This window comes from Daucus carota, chromosome 3 (assembly GCF_001625215.2).
Source record: "Daucus carota subsp. sativus chromosome 3, DH1 v3.0, whole genome shotgun sequence".
In the NCBI taxonomy this organism is placed as follows: domain Eukaryota; kingdom Viridiplantae; phylum Streptophyta; class Magnoliopsida; order Apiales; family Apiaceae; genus Daucus; species Daucus carota.
Genome location: NC_030383.2, coordinates 52,276,457 through 52,293,423, shown reverse-complemented (window position 1 = coordinate 52,293,423; position 16,967 = coordinate 52,276,457). Strand labels below are relative to the sequence as shown.

The following is a 16,967-nucleotide window of genomic DNA, read 5'->3' as shown; positions in this document are numbered from 1 at the left end:
TGCTCACAAACTGAGCTGACTCGCTAGATATGGCACACTGATCAGTGGAATGTGTACCCGCACAAAGCTCACAAACTGAAGGTGGCTGCTGAATCCCCAAGTTTACCAAAGAATCCATCTTCATAGTAAGAGCCTTGATTTGCGCAGTCAAGGCTGTAGTAGCATCAACATCCAGAATCCCTGCTACCTTGCCCTGATGAAGACGCTGGGTAGGATTCTGATATTCATTTGCAGCCACCATCTCGATCAACTCATAAGCCTCCTCATAACTCTTAGTCAATAGAGCTCCACCTGATGCTGCATCGAGCATTGGTCTCGATTGAGGACCCAAGCCATTATAAAAGCAATTAATCACCATCCAATCAGGCATCCCATGATGTGGGCATTTTCGAAGCATCTCCTTGTAGCGTTCCCAAGCTTCACATAAAGTTTCACCAGACAACTGAGAGAATTGAGTGATAGCATTCCTCATTGCAGCTGTTTTGGCCATAGGGAAGAACTTAGAAAGAAATTTCTGAGCCAGATCCTCCCATGTCGTAATAGATCCTGCAGGAAGAGAATGTAACCATCCCTTAGCTTTATCCCTCAGAGAAAACGGGAACAACCTCAATTTAATGGCATCTTCCGTAACACCATTGAACTTGAAAGTGTCACAGATCTCAATGAAGTCTCGAATATGCATATTAGGATCCTCTGTCGGAGAACCCCCAAACTGTAATGAGTTCTGTACCATCTGAATAGTGCTAGGTTTGATTTCGAAAGTGTTGGCCTGAATCGCTGGCCTGACAATGCTCGACTGAATGTCATTGATTTTCGGCTCAGAGAAAGCCTTAAGGGCCTTAGTATCATTAACTGCTGGTGGTTGATCATCCATTGTAATACTCACTTCTGTTTCTTCCTTAACCAATGCTTCTTTACGAGCCTGAGAACGTGTTCGCATACACGTCTCTCAAGTACCTGAAACACACACAAACGAACTAAAGTGAGAAAAGAATCCAAGTCACTGAACTTTAACGACCACTAATGACAAGCACATAAACTAAAATATAACACCGAGTCCCCGGCAGCGGCGCCAAAAACTTGTTCGCACAAAATCACGCAAGCGTACGTGGTCACAAGTAGTAAAGAATCAAATTCAGTTCGTTCCCACAGAGACTAGTGTATTCAAGAATATGCACTTATGCACCAATGTATGGCTATTATTCAATGCTCGGACAATTAACAAATTCGGTTGGTTTTATCTAAATTAACTAATTAAGTCGAATTATAACTAAGAGAATTAAAATCGAATTACTATGGAGAATAAAACATGGGATTCTAACTTCATTATATACTTCCTTCAGAGTTATGCCTTATCGATATGTGATGATTGATAACTAATCAGATAACACGAAACTGATACACGCTAACTGTCGTTATACGTGCACCATACTGCTACACATCCACAATTAAGATAGAAGGTAAACAGACACCAATTATACTTAGACCCTATATGTCTATAGAATTTGAAAACATAACGGTTGAAGAACAAGTTATCTATCAAGATTACATAGGGCGATGCAAGATGGTTAAAATCACACCACTAATCATGTATATCGAATACATAATCCTATGTTCGCATGGCAAGTTCTAAATCAATATATCCACTGTCGCTTCAATAAAGATTAACACACAACTTAGATGTTAGCTACGCATCCAAGAAGAATAAGCACAACCAATACGAAGAAATCAAACATTCATCACACAAATAATTAAGGCAAATCAACTACTGAAATCCATGTATAAATCCGCTAGAATCCCACGATAATGATTAGTTCATAATCGAACTTCTCATCATCATGGGTTCGAATGTAAACATGGTACGGAATAGTCTAAACAATATTAAAAGAGTAAAGCAAGAGTTTCGAAACAAATCCGAATGAGCATCCAAAGTTACGCCTCCTTCGAAGAATTACAAAAGTAAAAACTATGAAATTCGATCTTGATCTTCTCCGTAGCCGTCACGTGCTCCTTGGAATGATTCTAGGTTATGTTTTTAATACCCCAAGTCTTTCTTGTACTTCCCCAACGAACGGGCCTTCAAACGGATCAAAAACGGTCAAAACGGGCCAAAAATCCCGCTCACAGCTCAGGCCGGGGCCTCACAGCTCAGGCCGGGGCCTCACAGTGGCAGAATTCTCAGGCCGGGGCCTCACATCTCAGGCCGGGGCCTCACGGTGGCAGAATGCTTCTTTGCCCATAACTCTCTCCTCGGGCATCCGATTGCTTCACCGTTTTTTTTCAATGAAAGCTATGATTCTCCTCTTCATCCTCCTTCCAAGAAACCTACATAACACAACACTAAAAAATATCAAAAACACCAAAAGCTTGTGGCCATTCCATCGTTTTAAGTCAAAATGAAAGCTTCCAAGTGGATATGAAATCCACTTATCAATATATATATATATATATATATATATATATATATATATATATATATATATATATATATAGAGTTAAGTTCTATGGAGTACAAAAAAAATTGGAGTATTGGAGTACAAAATATAATAAAATATAATTTAGTCATCTAAACTTCATTTTTTCTGTTCTACAATATTTATAAACATTCAATAAACCGCAGATTATGTTCTACAACATAAACATTATAATCAAAACATATAACAATTACTTTTATAAATCAGAGGACATTATGTTCTGCAATATAACTAATAAGCAGAACAATAATCTTAATATTTGTTAAAATTGAAAGATATGAATGATTGATTGATAATTACGTTTAAGACAACTTATAAATGATAAATTAGGTATAAATTTGAATAATCAAAGATATTTTTTTTGATTAAACTAAAAATTTATGACTTGTACTCCAATACTCCAATGTTTTTGTGTACTCCATAGAACTTAACTCTATATATATATATATATATATATATATATATATATATATATAGGGTTGCACTCCACACAGAACACCTTAAAAAAAGAACAACACAGAACACTATTATAACACTTCATTTTTCATAAAAAATGATTTGTTAAGGTTATAATTACATAGTTAAGTAGTAATTAAACTTGATATATGAATTTTAACATCCAAACTCATCCAAGTTATTAATATGAAATATTATAGAATCCAGATTAGAATCAATAATAGAATCCAGAATAGAATCATATAGATATATCTTTTGCACGATTATTTTACATAGAATCATGTTATTTTTAATTTATATTTATTGTTAAACATGGTGGATACTATTTTTATTTATAATAAAACGTTAATCACTTTAAAATTTGAATTTAATTCAAGTTTTTGATAAGATTCTACATTTGATTCTAAAGTGTTTTGTGTTGTTCTTTTTTTAAGAGTATTCTGTTTTGAGCATTGGCCTATATATATATACTAGCTTATAACCCGTGCAATGCACGGGCGGTTAACATATTTGTTATTTTATTATATATATTTTAAAGTTACCTAATTTTATTGTAAAAATAAAATTATGATAGAATAACATGGTTTAATAAATTTTTTACTTAACAGTTGGATAAATTCTTCATAGTTAAGTCCGTCAAATGGCTAATTGAAAATTAGGTCGAACATATATATTTTAATGAGAATGTTAAAATATTTTCTTTTACATGTTATAATTTAAGGTGGCCTATAAACTCAGATATAAACTAACCAATCAACCTTTGATATTTTGTTATTAATAATTAATAATATGGTATAAAACATACGCATGAAACCAAATATCTCCCCATCATACTAACCTAAATTTAATGTTTTGGTTTAATTGATAATAAAAAAATATACTATAACATGTTATAAATTCAAGAGCTCCGTGGGTCGAATACCAAACGATTCACCAAACTCAACTAACTGACCAACCAAGTGAATTTTTATTTTTGGCTTTAATAGTGTAATAATATATAGTATATGACAGATTTGTAATATTTCTTTTAATATGAGATCATTAGAGTATTTAAAAATAATGTTATTAATGTATTTTGGTTGAATAATATCACATGTTATTTATTAATAATTATATTTAATGATATTATATTTTTATATATATGGCGCCCGTGTTAATTGTAAAAACTCGGTTTTTTTAGTTAGAAAATCTAAAAAAGATAAAGCGTTTTGATTAAAAAGACAATTACTATGTTGCTCGATATTATTTTAGAAGATTGAGTTTTTTTTATCTAAAAAATATATAAAAGATAATTTATTTTAGTTAAAAAGAATAATTGGTTATATATAGATAGGCCCGTACTTCGGCCCAAGTACCGACCGCCCGACCAATATAATAATACTCCCTCTATTTTTTATTATTTGACTTTTAGACTTTTGGCACACATCTTTACGTATAAATATGTCGCCCATGTCCGTATTAATTGTAAAAGATTAATTTTTTAGTTGGAAAATTTATAAAAAGATAATATATTTTAGTTAAAAAAGTAATTACCATGTTTCTCAATGTTATTTTAGAAGATTGAGTTTTTTAGTCAAAAATATAAAAAAAAATATTTCAATTAAAAGGATTATCTTGTTATATAGATAGGCCCGTACTATGGCCCAAATTAAAAAGAATAATTGGTTATATAGATAGACCCAGAATAATTGGTTATATAGATAGACCCGTATTTTGACCCAAGTACTGACCTACCAAACTTTTAATGTTTCAGTTTTAAAAGGATTATTATTAATTGGTTATATAGATAGGCCCGTACTTTGGTCCAGATTAAAAAGAATAATTATTTATATAAATAGGCCCAAAATAATTGGTTATATAGATAGGACCGTATTTTGGCCCAAGTACCGACCGACCGACCAAACTTTTAATGTTTCGGCTTTAATAGTATAGTATATATATATATATATATATATATATATATGGAAACCGGTCCACAGCCACCGGTGAATAAGGAGCGGTTTTCAGCCACCAAATCGTAACCATCCGTTGTTGTGATCCTACGGTTGAAAAAGAGACTCCCCGCAATGAAACATTGCAACCCCACAATGAAACATTGCGGGTATACTAGGCCCCGCAATGAAACATTGCGGGTATGCTAGTCCCCGCAATGTTTCATTGCGCGGAGTCTCTTTTTATTCTCTGGACCCTTTTACCCCTCCTTTCACATATTATATGCCCTGTACAATTTATTACATTAAATTGTTATCATTTAACATTGTTAAATTAAATTGAAAATATTGTCAAGGTTAGAAATACTGAGAAAATCTTGATTTTTCTTATTATAATATAGAAATAATTTTCTATATAATTTCTTTATATTTTTATCTTATCGACTCTTTTATGCCTCTTTGTTATACGGATAATTTAACTTATTTGAATATTATTGCTTGTTTCTTAAATATATCGAACACATGTTTGAACTATGTTGTTCACATGTTCTTTTAAGGTTAATTAATATTATGTAGCTAAAGTTGCATTATTTTATTACAAATTATTGAGTTCTTCCGATTCTCTAATGTACTAGCAGTATTTTCAAATATACTCGAACGTATTCAAATCAAAGATAAATATCGAAATTATGAATAAACATCACTTAAATTGGTTGAATATTAGTAAGAACACATATAATTAGTATTTTTTTGCTAGAATTTAATAATTTTTGACAAATTATTAACTTTTTCCAATTCTCGTATGTACAAGTAGTGTTTTCAAATATACTCAAACAAATGCAAATCAAAGAAAAATATCTAAATTATTAATAAATGATATTTAAATTAGTTAAATATTAGTAAGAATACATATATTTCTTTAAAAAAAAGTAGAATACATATATTAACATTTTCTAGCTAAAGTCGAGTAAATTCTTACAATATATTAAACTTTTTCTAATATTTTGAATGAAATAAGTAATATTATCCTCCCCGCAATGAAGCATACCGGGGATAGTTTATAAAATTTTCATCCCCGCAATGAAACATTGTGGGGATTATGTAGGGCTGTGCATTCGGTTAACTGAAAGCGAAACCGAATTTTTTTTCGGTTAACCGAAACCGAAATTTATGAAATCTCTGCCGAAAACCAAACCGAATTAATATCGGTTTATAACCGAACCGAATTTTAAATTTTGGTTAAAACCGAAAATCGAATTTACTAACCGAAATTCTTAAATGTTGTATGAAAATCTGAAAATAACTAACATAAAATGAAGATAAGCATGTTTCTTGCCGTGGAAGACTTGCAGCACATTAACAAAGTGAATCACCAACGGCAGACTTAACTACTTGAGTTTGCAGTTTACATTCCAAATCAAAAAAAAAATTCCTCAAGCAGCTAAAAAGCAACTATGCAATCACAGCAGGTCAGTAGCTAAAACATTTAAACATGCCATCTTGCTCACTCTGAAGTCTGAATCACCACCAATCACCATTCTTGAACCTTAACTCCTGTTGTAAGCGGCTAATTAAGTATGTAGGTTTAGGTCACAGACATAACCATACTATATTATTAATAAAAATATTAATTTTTTTAAAAGTAAATAAAAATTCGGTTAACCGCGGTTAAAAAGCCGAATAACCGAAAAACCGAAAAATGGAAATTTCGCTACCGAAAATCGAACCGAAAAATAAATTTCGGTTAACCGAACCGAAATTATTTCGGTTATTCGGTTCGGTTATATGTACCCCGCAATGAATCATTGCGGGGAGTTAAATCTTCATTTAAAAGGTGATTGGGTGAGGTGGATAGTTTATTTTTGAGTAAAATACAACTTGTGTACTCCAAATTTCCGACATATTCAATCTGTGTACCTACATTTTCATATATACCAATGCGTGTGTACAGAGTTTGGAGTCACGTGCGATACGTGTACATCCGTCAAAAACAGATCACTCCGTTTATAAATAAAGAAAAAAATGGTACTCCCTCCGTTTCTTTTTTCTTTTCTTGTTTGTGATGTCGGTACTGTTCATAACATGAGACAAATTACTAATTTACATCTAATCTATAAAATTAAATATAATCATGAGTGATCTTGTTAGATTTGTATTCACAAGTACTTAAATACGATAAAGTTTTTATATTTAATGCTACTACGAAATGAAAGATATTAACGATCAAAAATGCGTGTTGGCAAACGTGAAAAGTACAAACAGGAAAAGTATTTAGAGACGGAGGGAGTAGTTTCAAGTTTAATCTGGTGGCGAAGGAAAATAAAGTATGCGTCTTCCTTTGTACATAGTTTTATCGTCCGAGAGGTTTTGACTCCAGAGTACTCCCCCGTTCTTATATATTAGTCGCTTTGACTTTTTGCATGTATTTTGAGGTGCAAAAAAAATATATCGCTACACATTATTTTTCAAATTTTCTTTTTCTGAATAAAAATATAAATGTTAAACTTTTATTTAGAAAAAGAAAAGTTGAAAATAATGCGTAGAAGTATATTTTTTGGGCGCCTTAAATTACGTGCACATAGTCAAAGCGACTAATGATAAGGAACGGAGAGAGTAATATATAGGTTGTTGCCTGATCATCATGATCGAGTTCTTGTGAAAATGACAGAGTCTACATATACCAAACTGTGTTATCGCTTTTGGGATAAATATCAAGTATTTTAGATAATATATTTAGATTTTTAAAAATTTATCTCTTATTTATTTTTATTTAAATCAAATAAAACAATCAAAAAATTAAAAATAAATAGTTGATAAAATTTTAAAAATCTAAAAATACTAGTGAAAATAGTAGGACTTGGAATCTTTCATTTGGATGTAATATCATTCATAAAAAATGTGCGAAACTCAATATATAATACTTTCAAAATTTCGACTAACGATAGAGTGATATTTTTGATACAAATTTTTCAAATGAATATCTCATTTGAGTCAATTTGGGAATCAGTGACTCAATTGATACATTTGGACAAAACGAGTCACCAACTTGATATTTATCCCTATCGCTTTTATGTTAATTTTATCAATAAAATTGCGGGAGAAATTTTTTGAAAAAATAATTTTGATATCTAACCCTACTCTTGATCTAAGTTTTTTTTTAATTATTTCTATTTTTTTATTTTTATCAGTTTATGAATGATTCAGTATTAAGAAACAAAAATCTAAACCGTACCGAAAAAATTATTTATTTTGATTCTTCTTTTTTTAGGAGTATTTATTTTGATTCTCTTAAAAACCAGTTTAAATGTTATGTTGGTGAAATTTTGTTAATAAATTTTTCATACCAGATTCATCATGAATCCTAGCACTGTCGGGGGATATCATTGTATTAATTGTTGTTAAAATCATACTGCCTCTGTTTTGAAATATAGATGGCTTGACTTTTTTGAACGTATTTTTAAGTTCTTTGACCGCATGTTAAAAATCATTATTTTTGAAAATTTCTTTTTTTGAATAAAAATATATATATATATTTTTATTCAAATTTTTTTTTAAAAAACAATGATTTTTAGCATGTGGTCAAAGCATTTAGAATTGCGTGCAAAAAATGTCAAGCGACCTATATTTCCAAAGGGAGGGAATATCAAGTATTTATTCTCTAAAGAACATGTGTTGTTCTTGCATCACACATTTGTCATGTTTTGTTTTTATTTCTGAAACTACTTGTGAAAAGAAAGACGTGTACAGGGTTTGTTGATTTTGGGGAAGATTCTATCGGGTTTGATCATGGGTTACGGGTTGTATTGGTGATATAACCGTTACATGTCAAAAATGCAATTTGGTTACTCATCTCTTTAAACTATGACTAACGCCGTTAGTCACCAAACTAACGCTTGTACACGAACTGTAGCGATTCAAAAACTCTGTGTACACACATTGCAATATGTGAAAGTGCAGGTACACACATCGGATATTTGGCAAACTTGGTGTACACGCATTGTATTTTACTCTTTATTTTTCCAAAAGACACCCACCGTGAGTCATTGCGGGGAGTGCTTTATAAAAATGATAGCCCGCAATGATTCATTGTGGGGAGAATTTTTTTTTTAAAAGACACCCCGCAATGATTCATTGCGGGGAGGATTTTTTTCAAAAGACACCCCGCAATGAATCATTGCGGGGAGTATGTTATACATACAAAACACACAGTTAGATTCGAACACCCGCACCTTACAGGTATATGAGAGATAGTAATACCAGTTTGACAGTGGAAATTTCCTTGCTCTGGATCCATTTCAAAGATATATATACTTGTATATAAAATTCAATAATAAATGAATTTTACTATATATTAAAATGCATACAAGAATTTTGGTGATATGGTTACATTCAACTCAACTTATTGGGCTAATAGGTATTGTATGCCTTTCATACCTATCACGGGGGTTAACCGTCACTACCAAAATATATTATTTGGATTTGCACTCATTAGGGACGGTTCAATTGAAAGAGAAAAAGAAGACGAGTCTAAACTAAAACCAGTTTCAAATCCCCGCAATATCTCATTGCGGGGTGTTTTAAAAACTTTTAGTTTATTCAAATAGTTTATATTATTAAAGTTCAAATGAAATTATCTATTTTAATTCAAATAATATAATAAATAAATAGTTTATATTATTTAAAATTTAAACGGAAAATATTTTTAATATATATAATATAATGAATAAGTAGGTTATATTATTTAATATTTAAAAGAAAATACACATATTAATATAAACAATATAATAAATAAATTCATCTCAATTACAAAGCAAAAGTTTTAATTAAAATGGAGAAGGAACCTGTAGAAGGGTATTTACGGCAGGAGGAAAGTGGAGGTTTTCAAAAAGATCCCCCGCAATGTATCATTGCGGGTACCAAAGACCCCGCAATGACATTGCGGGTACTACAGATCCCGCAATGTTTCATTGCGGGTACTAGATGCCCCGCATTGTTTCATTGCGGGTACTTCAGTCCCTGCAATTAGAGGTGGCCAAACGGGCCGAACCGACTGAACCGACACCCCCCGAACCGGGTTTTTAACCGCCCGGAACCGTCTAAACACGGGCCGATTCGAAACCGGCACGAACCGATACTAAGCACGTGCCGAATACGGGTTGAGAAATGAAGAACCGAACCGTAACCGGCCCGAAACCGCTGGAACCCGCGAAACCGGCCAGATTGAAACCGTGGAACCGCGGAACCGCGGTTTGAACCGTGGAACCGCAGAATCACGGTCACCTACCTGCTGCACATAATTATATTAAAGGCCAAAGTTTTCTATTTTTCGGCTAAGGTGCTACTGTTTTCTTACTTCACTTAGTATATATAAAAAGTGCATGGTATATTAATTCTGGGAAACAAATATTAATTTATTTCGTTAACTATAAAAATAATTTACTTAATTTTATTTTGTTTTAGTTTTTAAATTTAGGTAATTTTCTTTAAAAATATAATTTAGTTAATTTTAATTCGGTTAGATTTTTAAATTTAGGAATTTTATTTTTAAAAAAATAATTTAGTTAATTTTACTTCGGTTTAGTTTTTAAATTTAGGTAATTATTTATTAGTTTACAATTTATTGATAATTAATTACATAATAATACTTAACAAGAATATTTCCAAAATTAATATTATATAAAACTTTATTATTAAATTATAAAATTAAAGAATTATTAAAAATTTACCTGTTATTATAAAACAAAATAAAATTAAAATTAAAAAAAAAAACAAAAAGCAGCACACAGTGATAGTAAGTGATTGTGACACAGACACAATTGATGAGTGATGAACCCTCGAATTATGAACCGCGAACCGCGAACCCGTATTAACCGGCCCGAACCGTCGAACCGTTTCACCCGTGTAAACCGTATAACACGGTTACGAATTTCGTTTTCTCCAGCCCGGCCCGGCACGGACCGGACCGCTAGTCTTGGCGTGCCGGTTACGGTTTCACCGGCGACGGTTCAGAAACCGCCTAAACCGGCCCGAACCGCACCGGCCCGCCCGAATGGCCGCCTCTACCTGCAATGTTTCATTGCGGGGAGATTTTAACATCAAACGGCTCTCATTTGGTGGCTCCTTATCCAACGGTGGCTGTATAACAACCCCATATATATATATATATATATATATATATATATATATATATATATATAGGCTCATGATCAAATACAAACCACCCTCTAAATAAAAACTAAAAACCACAGCCCAATCCAATCAAATACCAGCCCAGCCCAATTACTTTAACCTATCCACTTTCTAAACAGTCTGCTAGCGTGTTTTCTAGAGTCTAAACCAGTGATATACACGCACAATACATACAACATAATTAATATTCACACCAAAACCCCCATCTCTTTCGTGTTAATCGTCTTCTTCTCTCTAAGTCTGCTAATTAAGAGTGTTTCCACGGAGTTCTAAGTAATTACTCTGTGTTTTGAAGTCTCATTGAACAAATCACTAATTTTATAGGAGAAATCACTAGTTTTTGGAACACAATCACCATTTCGCAAAGAGAAAATCACTAATTTCTGAAGTGCATATCACTAATTTGTACAGTAGAAATCATCGATTTCTGTAGATGTATCAACAGGTATATTAAAGCTTTACCAACGTTATAATCCACGAGAGAGAGAGAGAGAGAGAGAGAGAGAGAGAGAGAGATCGTCGAGAAATGATCAGGCGAGGGGAAGGGAAAGGATGGAGGTGGTGATGGCAGAGAGAGGATGAAGGTGATGATGACGGAGAGTGGGCGAGGATGGTGATGGAGGGAGGGGCAGAGTTGGTGAAGATGATGGTGAAATCAGGGCGGTAGTGTTGGCCTGGGTGTGACAACGGAGGTGGAGATCTGTGAAGGTGGTGGAAGGGGCGGTAAAGGTGGGGTGGACGTTGTTGGTAGTGATGGTGGAGGCGGAGTGGAGAGATAGCAGTCGTGAACGAGGCGGCAGGAGGTGGCAGATGTGGAGGGAGCAGCGGACATGGAGTTGCCGAGAGTGAAGACAGAGTTTGAGAAGATGGAGATGGAGGTGGGGTTGTTAAAAGATTTAGTGATATTGTGTTTATAATTTAGTAATATTGCAGCATGGTTTTTTGTTTGTAGAATAAGAGGGTTTGTAGTGGAGTAGAACTCTATATATATATATATATATATATATATATATATATATATATATATATATATATATATATATATATATATATATATATATATATATATATATATATATATCCTAAAATCAAATTTTATGATTTATGATTTCTAAATGCACGTGTGTTATAAAATACTGATTAAAGTTTGCTATTTAATTCAAAATAAGAGACAGTAGGCATGGACGTAGAGCAGCCGGCGGAGCAATGTCTTCTCTAGGAAGTTTGTTCCCAGCTTCATTCCGGAAGCGTAAAGAGAAAGCTTTATGATTTAATGATTTAATGTTTAAAAATATTAATAGTCATAGTTAAGAGTACATGTTAGAGTAGATTGGTTTGTATGCATGCCTATGTATTGAAAGTTGAAACAGCAGTATGTGACTTGGCAGCAAGTATTTAGAAACCACGTGCTGCAGATACGTGTCAGCAGCATAACTCAAAGAGAGAGCGGCAGAAGTTGTAAATTGAACAAATCTGAAGGGTGATTTCAAAACTGTGTAGAAATACTATGCAGAAGAGGCAACAGGAACTAATATATATATATATATATATATATATATATATATATATATATATATATATATATATATATATATATATATATATATATATGTATATATATATATGTATATATTATATATATATATATATATATATATATATATATATGTATATTATATGAATTTAAAAATAATTTCAAAAAAATGAATATATTATATTTTATAAATTGGGCTAGTGTTAATTTCTTCCACATGATGCGAAATCCTGGCTTTGAATTTTCTAGTTGTGCTTCAAATTATTGACTTGACATTTGGTTTTGTTAGTATAAGTTATAATTTCACAACTCAATATAGGGATATCAGAATCCGGTAAGCATTCATATTAGGCTTAATCTCACCATCGTCCATCTCTTCTTTAAGCTAGATAATTATGTCAGCAACCTTAGTTTAGTAGATTAGTATGAGGGTCAAATTTCACAAATTATGCGCATAAATTTGTCTCGTTTGTATATTGTCTTTCATTTTTATATTTGTCGGTTTCAGTTTAACCGAAACAGAGCCAGTATCATCGAACCGAGGTTTTTTAAACCGAAACCGAATCCGAACGGGCAGTTTCTGTTTTCGATTTTAAAAACCGAAGATATATGGTTGCGGTTCCGGTTTTATCTGGAAACCGAGCCGAACTAACCCATGCTCTCCTCTAGTCTCAAACACACTGAAAATATTGCATAAAAATATCAAACTATCAATAGATAACATTTAATATGTTTGCAAAACGAACATTGAACTTTTGACTTGTCTTTTCCCGCCTAATTCCCATGTTTCAATAACATTTAGTACGTTTGCAAAACGATCATTGGATTTTTGACTTGTCTTTTCCCACTGATTCACATGTTTCCATCCAATGTCAACACTTCGAGCCATTTTTAACTATGGCCCGAGTGATCAGTACCTTTTAAGAGAGTAATGTTTAAGAGAAATTTAATTAAACACCTAACAAATGTTGAAAACATTATTTAAAATTCAACATATAAGCTAAATATATACTACAAGGATATCGAAGAAAAAGTGTTGACGCACAGAGAGGTAAAAAAAGAGGGTCAAGAGAAATTAGAGTTTTTTTTAACTAAAGGATATTTTAGTCTTTTTATATTATTGCGAGTTTTTGCAATTTTTAGTGCAAGTTTTTGTGAGTAATCGTAATTTTTAGCCAATTTCATAATCGTGCAAAATCGCTCAAACGCAACTTGTGAAATCCTCATCAAATCGCGATGGGCGGTTAATCGCGATTTTAACAACATTGCACACGACAACTTAACAAATCCAACATTGTCCTAAAATAAAATTTAATACCTTTGAATATATTAGTTCTCTAACAATGTCCTGCTCTGTCTTGAAACACTATGACATTTGAATCCAACAATATCCTAAACTAAAATTCAAGACCTTTGAAAATATTGGTTCTCTAACGATGTCCCACTCTGTCTTAAAACACTATGACATTTAAGAATTATCTCATATTCAAATGGCAACACCATGACATTTAAGAATTGTCTTATATTTAAGACATTAAGAATTATCTCATATTCAAATGGCAACACCATGACGTTTAATAATTGTCTTATATTTAAGACATCACTGATATGTTCTAAATCATATTTATCAATAAAAAAAATTCAAATCTCTCCATTTTAGCACATCTCTTTCCAACCATATTTTTCCTTCCTTGTAATAATAATTTTAATATATTATTATTTTAATAATACATAATCACGAGGCACTTAAGAATTTATACAATAAAATGACGTCATAAATTACTATGACTATTTATTAGGATATTGTTGAAAGCACTACGACTTGCCATTACTATATGTTGAACTTGCTCTAAAGTAATGGAATGCTAAACTTGATTGTATTGCCATATAATTTGGACCTAAATAGCAGAAAAACGCCTCTGAAACGGTTGCATATTTAGATGCAAAATCCTTATATAGTTGGTACCAAATTTGCAAATAAAGATCAGTTTCCGGATGGATTTCTGTTATGCATCCTAGGCACATCATCATTCTGTATAAATGAAATGCAAGTTGATGTACTTCGTTGAAAGATGAGAAATGGACAAATGTTCTGCAAATTTGGAATATTATGTTACAAAATGCATTGGAGTGCAAGTCCAAAATTTAGGAACAGAAAACACTTTTTTTGGGCCATGTTATAACAATAGCTATATTCATTTTGCATCTGGAATTAGACTTGCTCTTTACAAAAACATGACGAAGTAATAAGAAGTTGTGATTCGATGTATTAACACAAACCCTACCAACTCGATAGGGAAAGGGATAGAATGGTGGGAAAGGGGTCGACAACAGAAGAATAGAAAACAGCAGTAACCACATTACTTCCACAAAATACAAGCATAATATTAACAAACATACAAGAGGTACATATCAGGCTACTATAAGCTTTCACATACACTCTGAGTTGCATACCATCAATTAGCTCAAAAGGCAATATTAACAAACATACGAACAGTACCTCCAAAAAAACGTTGCTGAATGACATCTTCAAGGTTAAGCAGGCGAGCTAAGCACATTCCTAATAGAGAGTATCAAGCAAAATAGTTTCAAGTTCCTCCTCCCAGGTAGTCATATCTTAGGCAGCGGCATAATGTTTTCAGGATAACAACCCACAAGAGACACACTTACAGTACTGGAATCAATCTTTTCAAATTGTTCAACAAAATTAATCCTTCTATAAGTACTCCTTTCCATATCACAACAAACAATTTTCGGAATAGATGAACCAGTATTGTGATTTAAGCAAAGAAAGAACTCACTAGTATGGCTACTACCACAAGGCAGAGCATGCATCAAGTTCCAATCATACGGATAATCCATGCTCTCCATCACCCATTGCTCATTCTGATAGTCCTTCAACACCCACATCCTTAACTCAACATCATCGTATTCCAAAACAGCCAAGTAACTTCCGACCTGAATCAAACAAGGCCACACACTCGTTTCCTCTTCAAATTCATCCTCCCTGTCATCATCATCCTCCTCCTCCTCCTCACCATCATTACCATATCCATCTCCATCAGCATCACCCAACAAGGTATCAATACCAATCCCATCTCCCAACTTAATCACACGAAACCGTTCAAGACCAAGATCAAAAGCAAGAATCACCCGTTTATCCTTAACCAACCAATGTATCGCGCCATTAACACAAATCCCAGGTGTACACGGGTTAAAACTCACCGGAACATCCACATTAACCACCCTCCACGCCTTCAAACCTCCAGCCAACCCGAAAATCCCCAATTCAACTTCCCCTTCAACCCTCAACCCCGGAGCACCCACATCACAACAAACACCCACAACCTTATAATCCTTACTCCCCACATCAAACCCGAAAAAATACGAAATCATATTCATATTACTCCCAGGCCATGTCTTACTAGCACGATTAGGCAAAGGGGGCAGTGACAAATACTCTCTAGTACTCGGATTAAACACATAAACATCATCAACACGGTCTCGATAAAAAGTCTCGTGGGGCCGAGTATGAACAAGAAACATACCATTAACATTCTGCGAAACAGAAAGCTCAGCACCAGTTTCCAACACAGACAGCAAACAAACGGGGCGGCTGTCGAGTCTTTCATCGGTGGTCGACGAGATGAAGTACTGCTGGCCGGAGGCCTGGTCGTGTGTTGTCAACAACAAAGAGGTTCCATCGGGGCGATTGAAGGAGTTAGCGAGGAATCGATCCACGAATTCAGGGTTTTTTATGGAAGAGTACCAAGATTTTTTCACGGGTTTTAGAGCGAGAACGGATTTAGCGGAGAGTTTTGTGAAGATGTCGCTGAAAAGTACATCTTCCGGCAGTTGTTTTTCCTTCTTTGAACCCATTTTTGTTATATTTGATATGGATGGCTTTCTTCGCCGAACGCGTAATAACATCTTTAGTTAATAAAATTTCGTTATCACATATGAGAGGTACCGCATATAGCATAGGTATGCGAAAAGGCATTATTAATTAAATATATTTAATAGACAAATTATCTTTGTAATCATATACTTATACTTACATATAATTGGGGAAAATATGTATTTAATTGTATATAGAATCCATGATTTTATTCTTCAAAGTTCGACAAATTTAGTTTTATTTGAATCTATTTATCAAAAAGAGTTCGTTTTCTTTTATAATTTAATAACTAAATAAGATTAAATATTAATTAAATAATTATATATTTAATCAGTTCGAAAAGTCAATAATTAATCATAATTAACGTGTGTATATAAAAATTACTAATAACTTGGAGTGGAGGGGTGCAAAATTTACCTCGATATTGACAAAACAATTTTGTGTTTCAGAAGAATACCACCTCCATCATCACTTCAGCCCATAGT

At 33.0% G+C, this 16,967-nt stretch overlaps 1 protein-coding gene and 1 non-coding gene across 2 annotated transcripts; one reads left to right on the top strand and one right to left on the bottom strand.

Annotated features, from left to right (window-relative positions):
- The first annotated feature begins 368 nt into the window (after window positions 1-368).
- Window positions 369-475, top strand: LOC135151894 (small nucleolar RNA R71). Its single transcript, XR_010290801.1, has one exon. It is a non-coding gene; the product is annotated as a small nucleolar RNA R71 (small nucleolar RNA).
- Window positions 476-14,921: 14,446 nt separating this feature from the next.
- On the bottom strand, window positions 14,922-16,552 carry LOC108210372 (putative F-box protein At3g23960). The gene has a single exon (XM_017381620.2). The coding sequence runs from the start codon at window positions 16,512-16,514 to the stop codon at window positions 15,195-15,197; it is 1,320 nt and encodes a 439-aa protein (XP_017237109.1). The 5' UTR covers window positions 16,515-16,552; the 3' UTR covers window positions 14,922-15,194.
- Between the last annotated feature and the right edge of the window lie 415 nt (window positions 16,553-16,967).

What these genes read in the sequence shown, in the direction of transcription:
- LOC108210372 (XM_017381620.2), bottom strand. Translation starts at nt 16,514, where the DNA reads ATGTTATTACGCGTTCGGCGAAGAAAGCCATCCATATCAAATATAACA.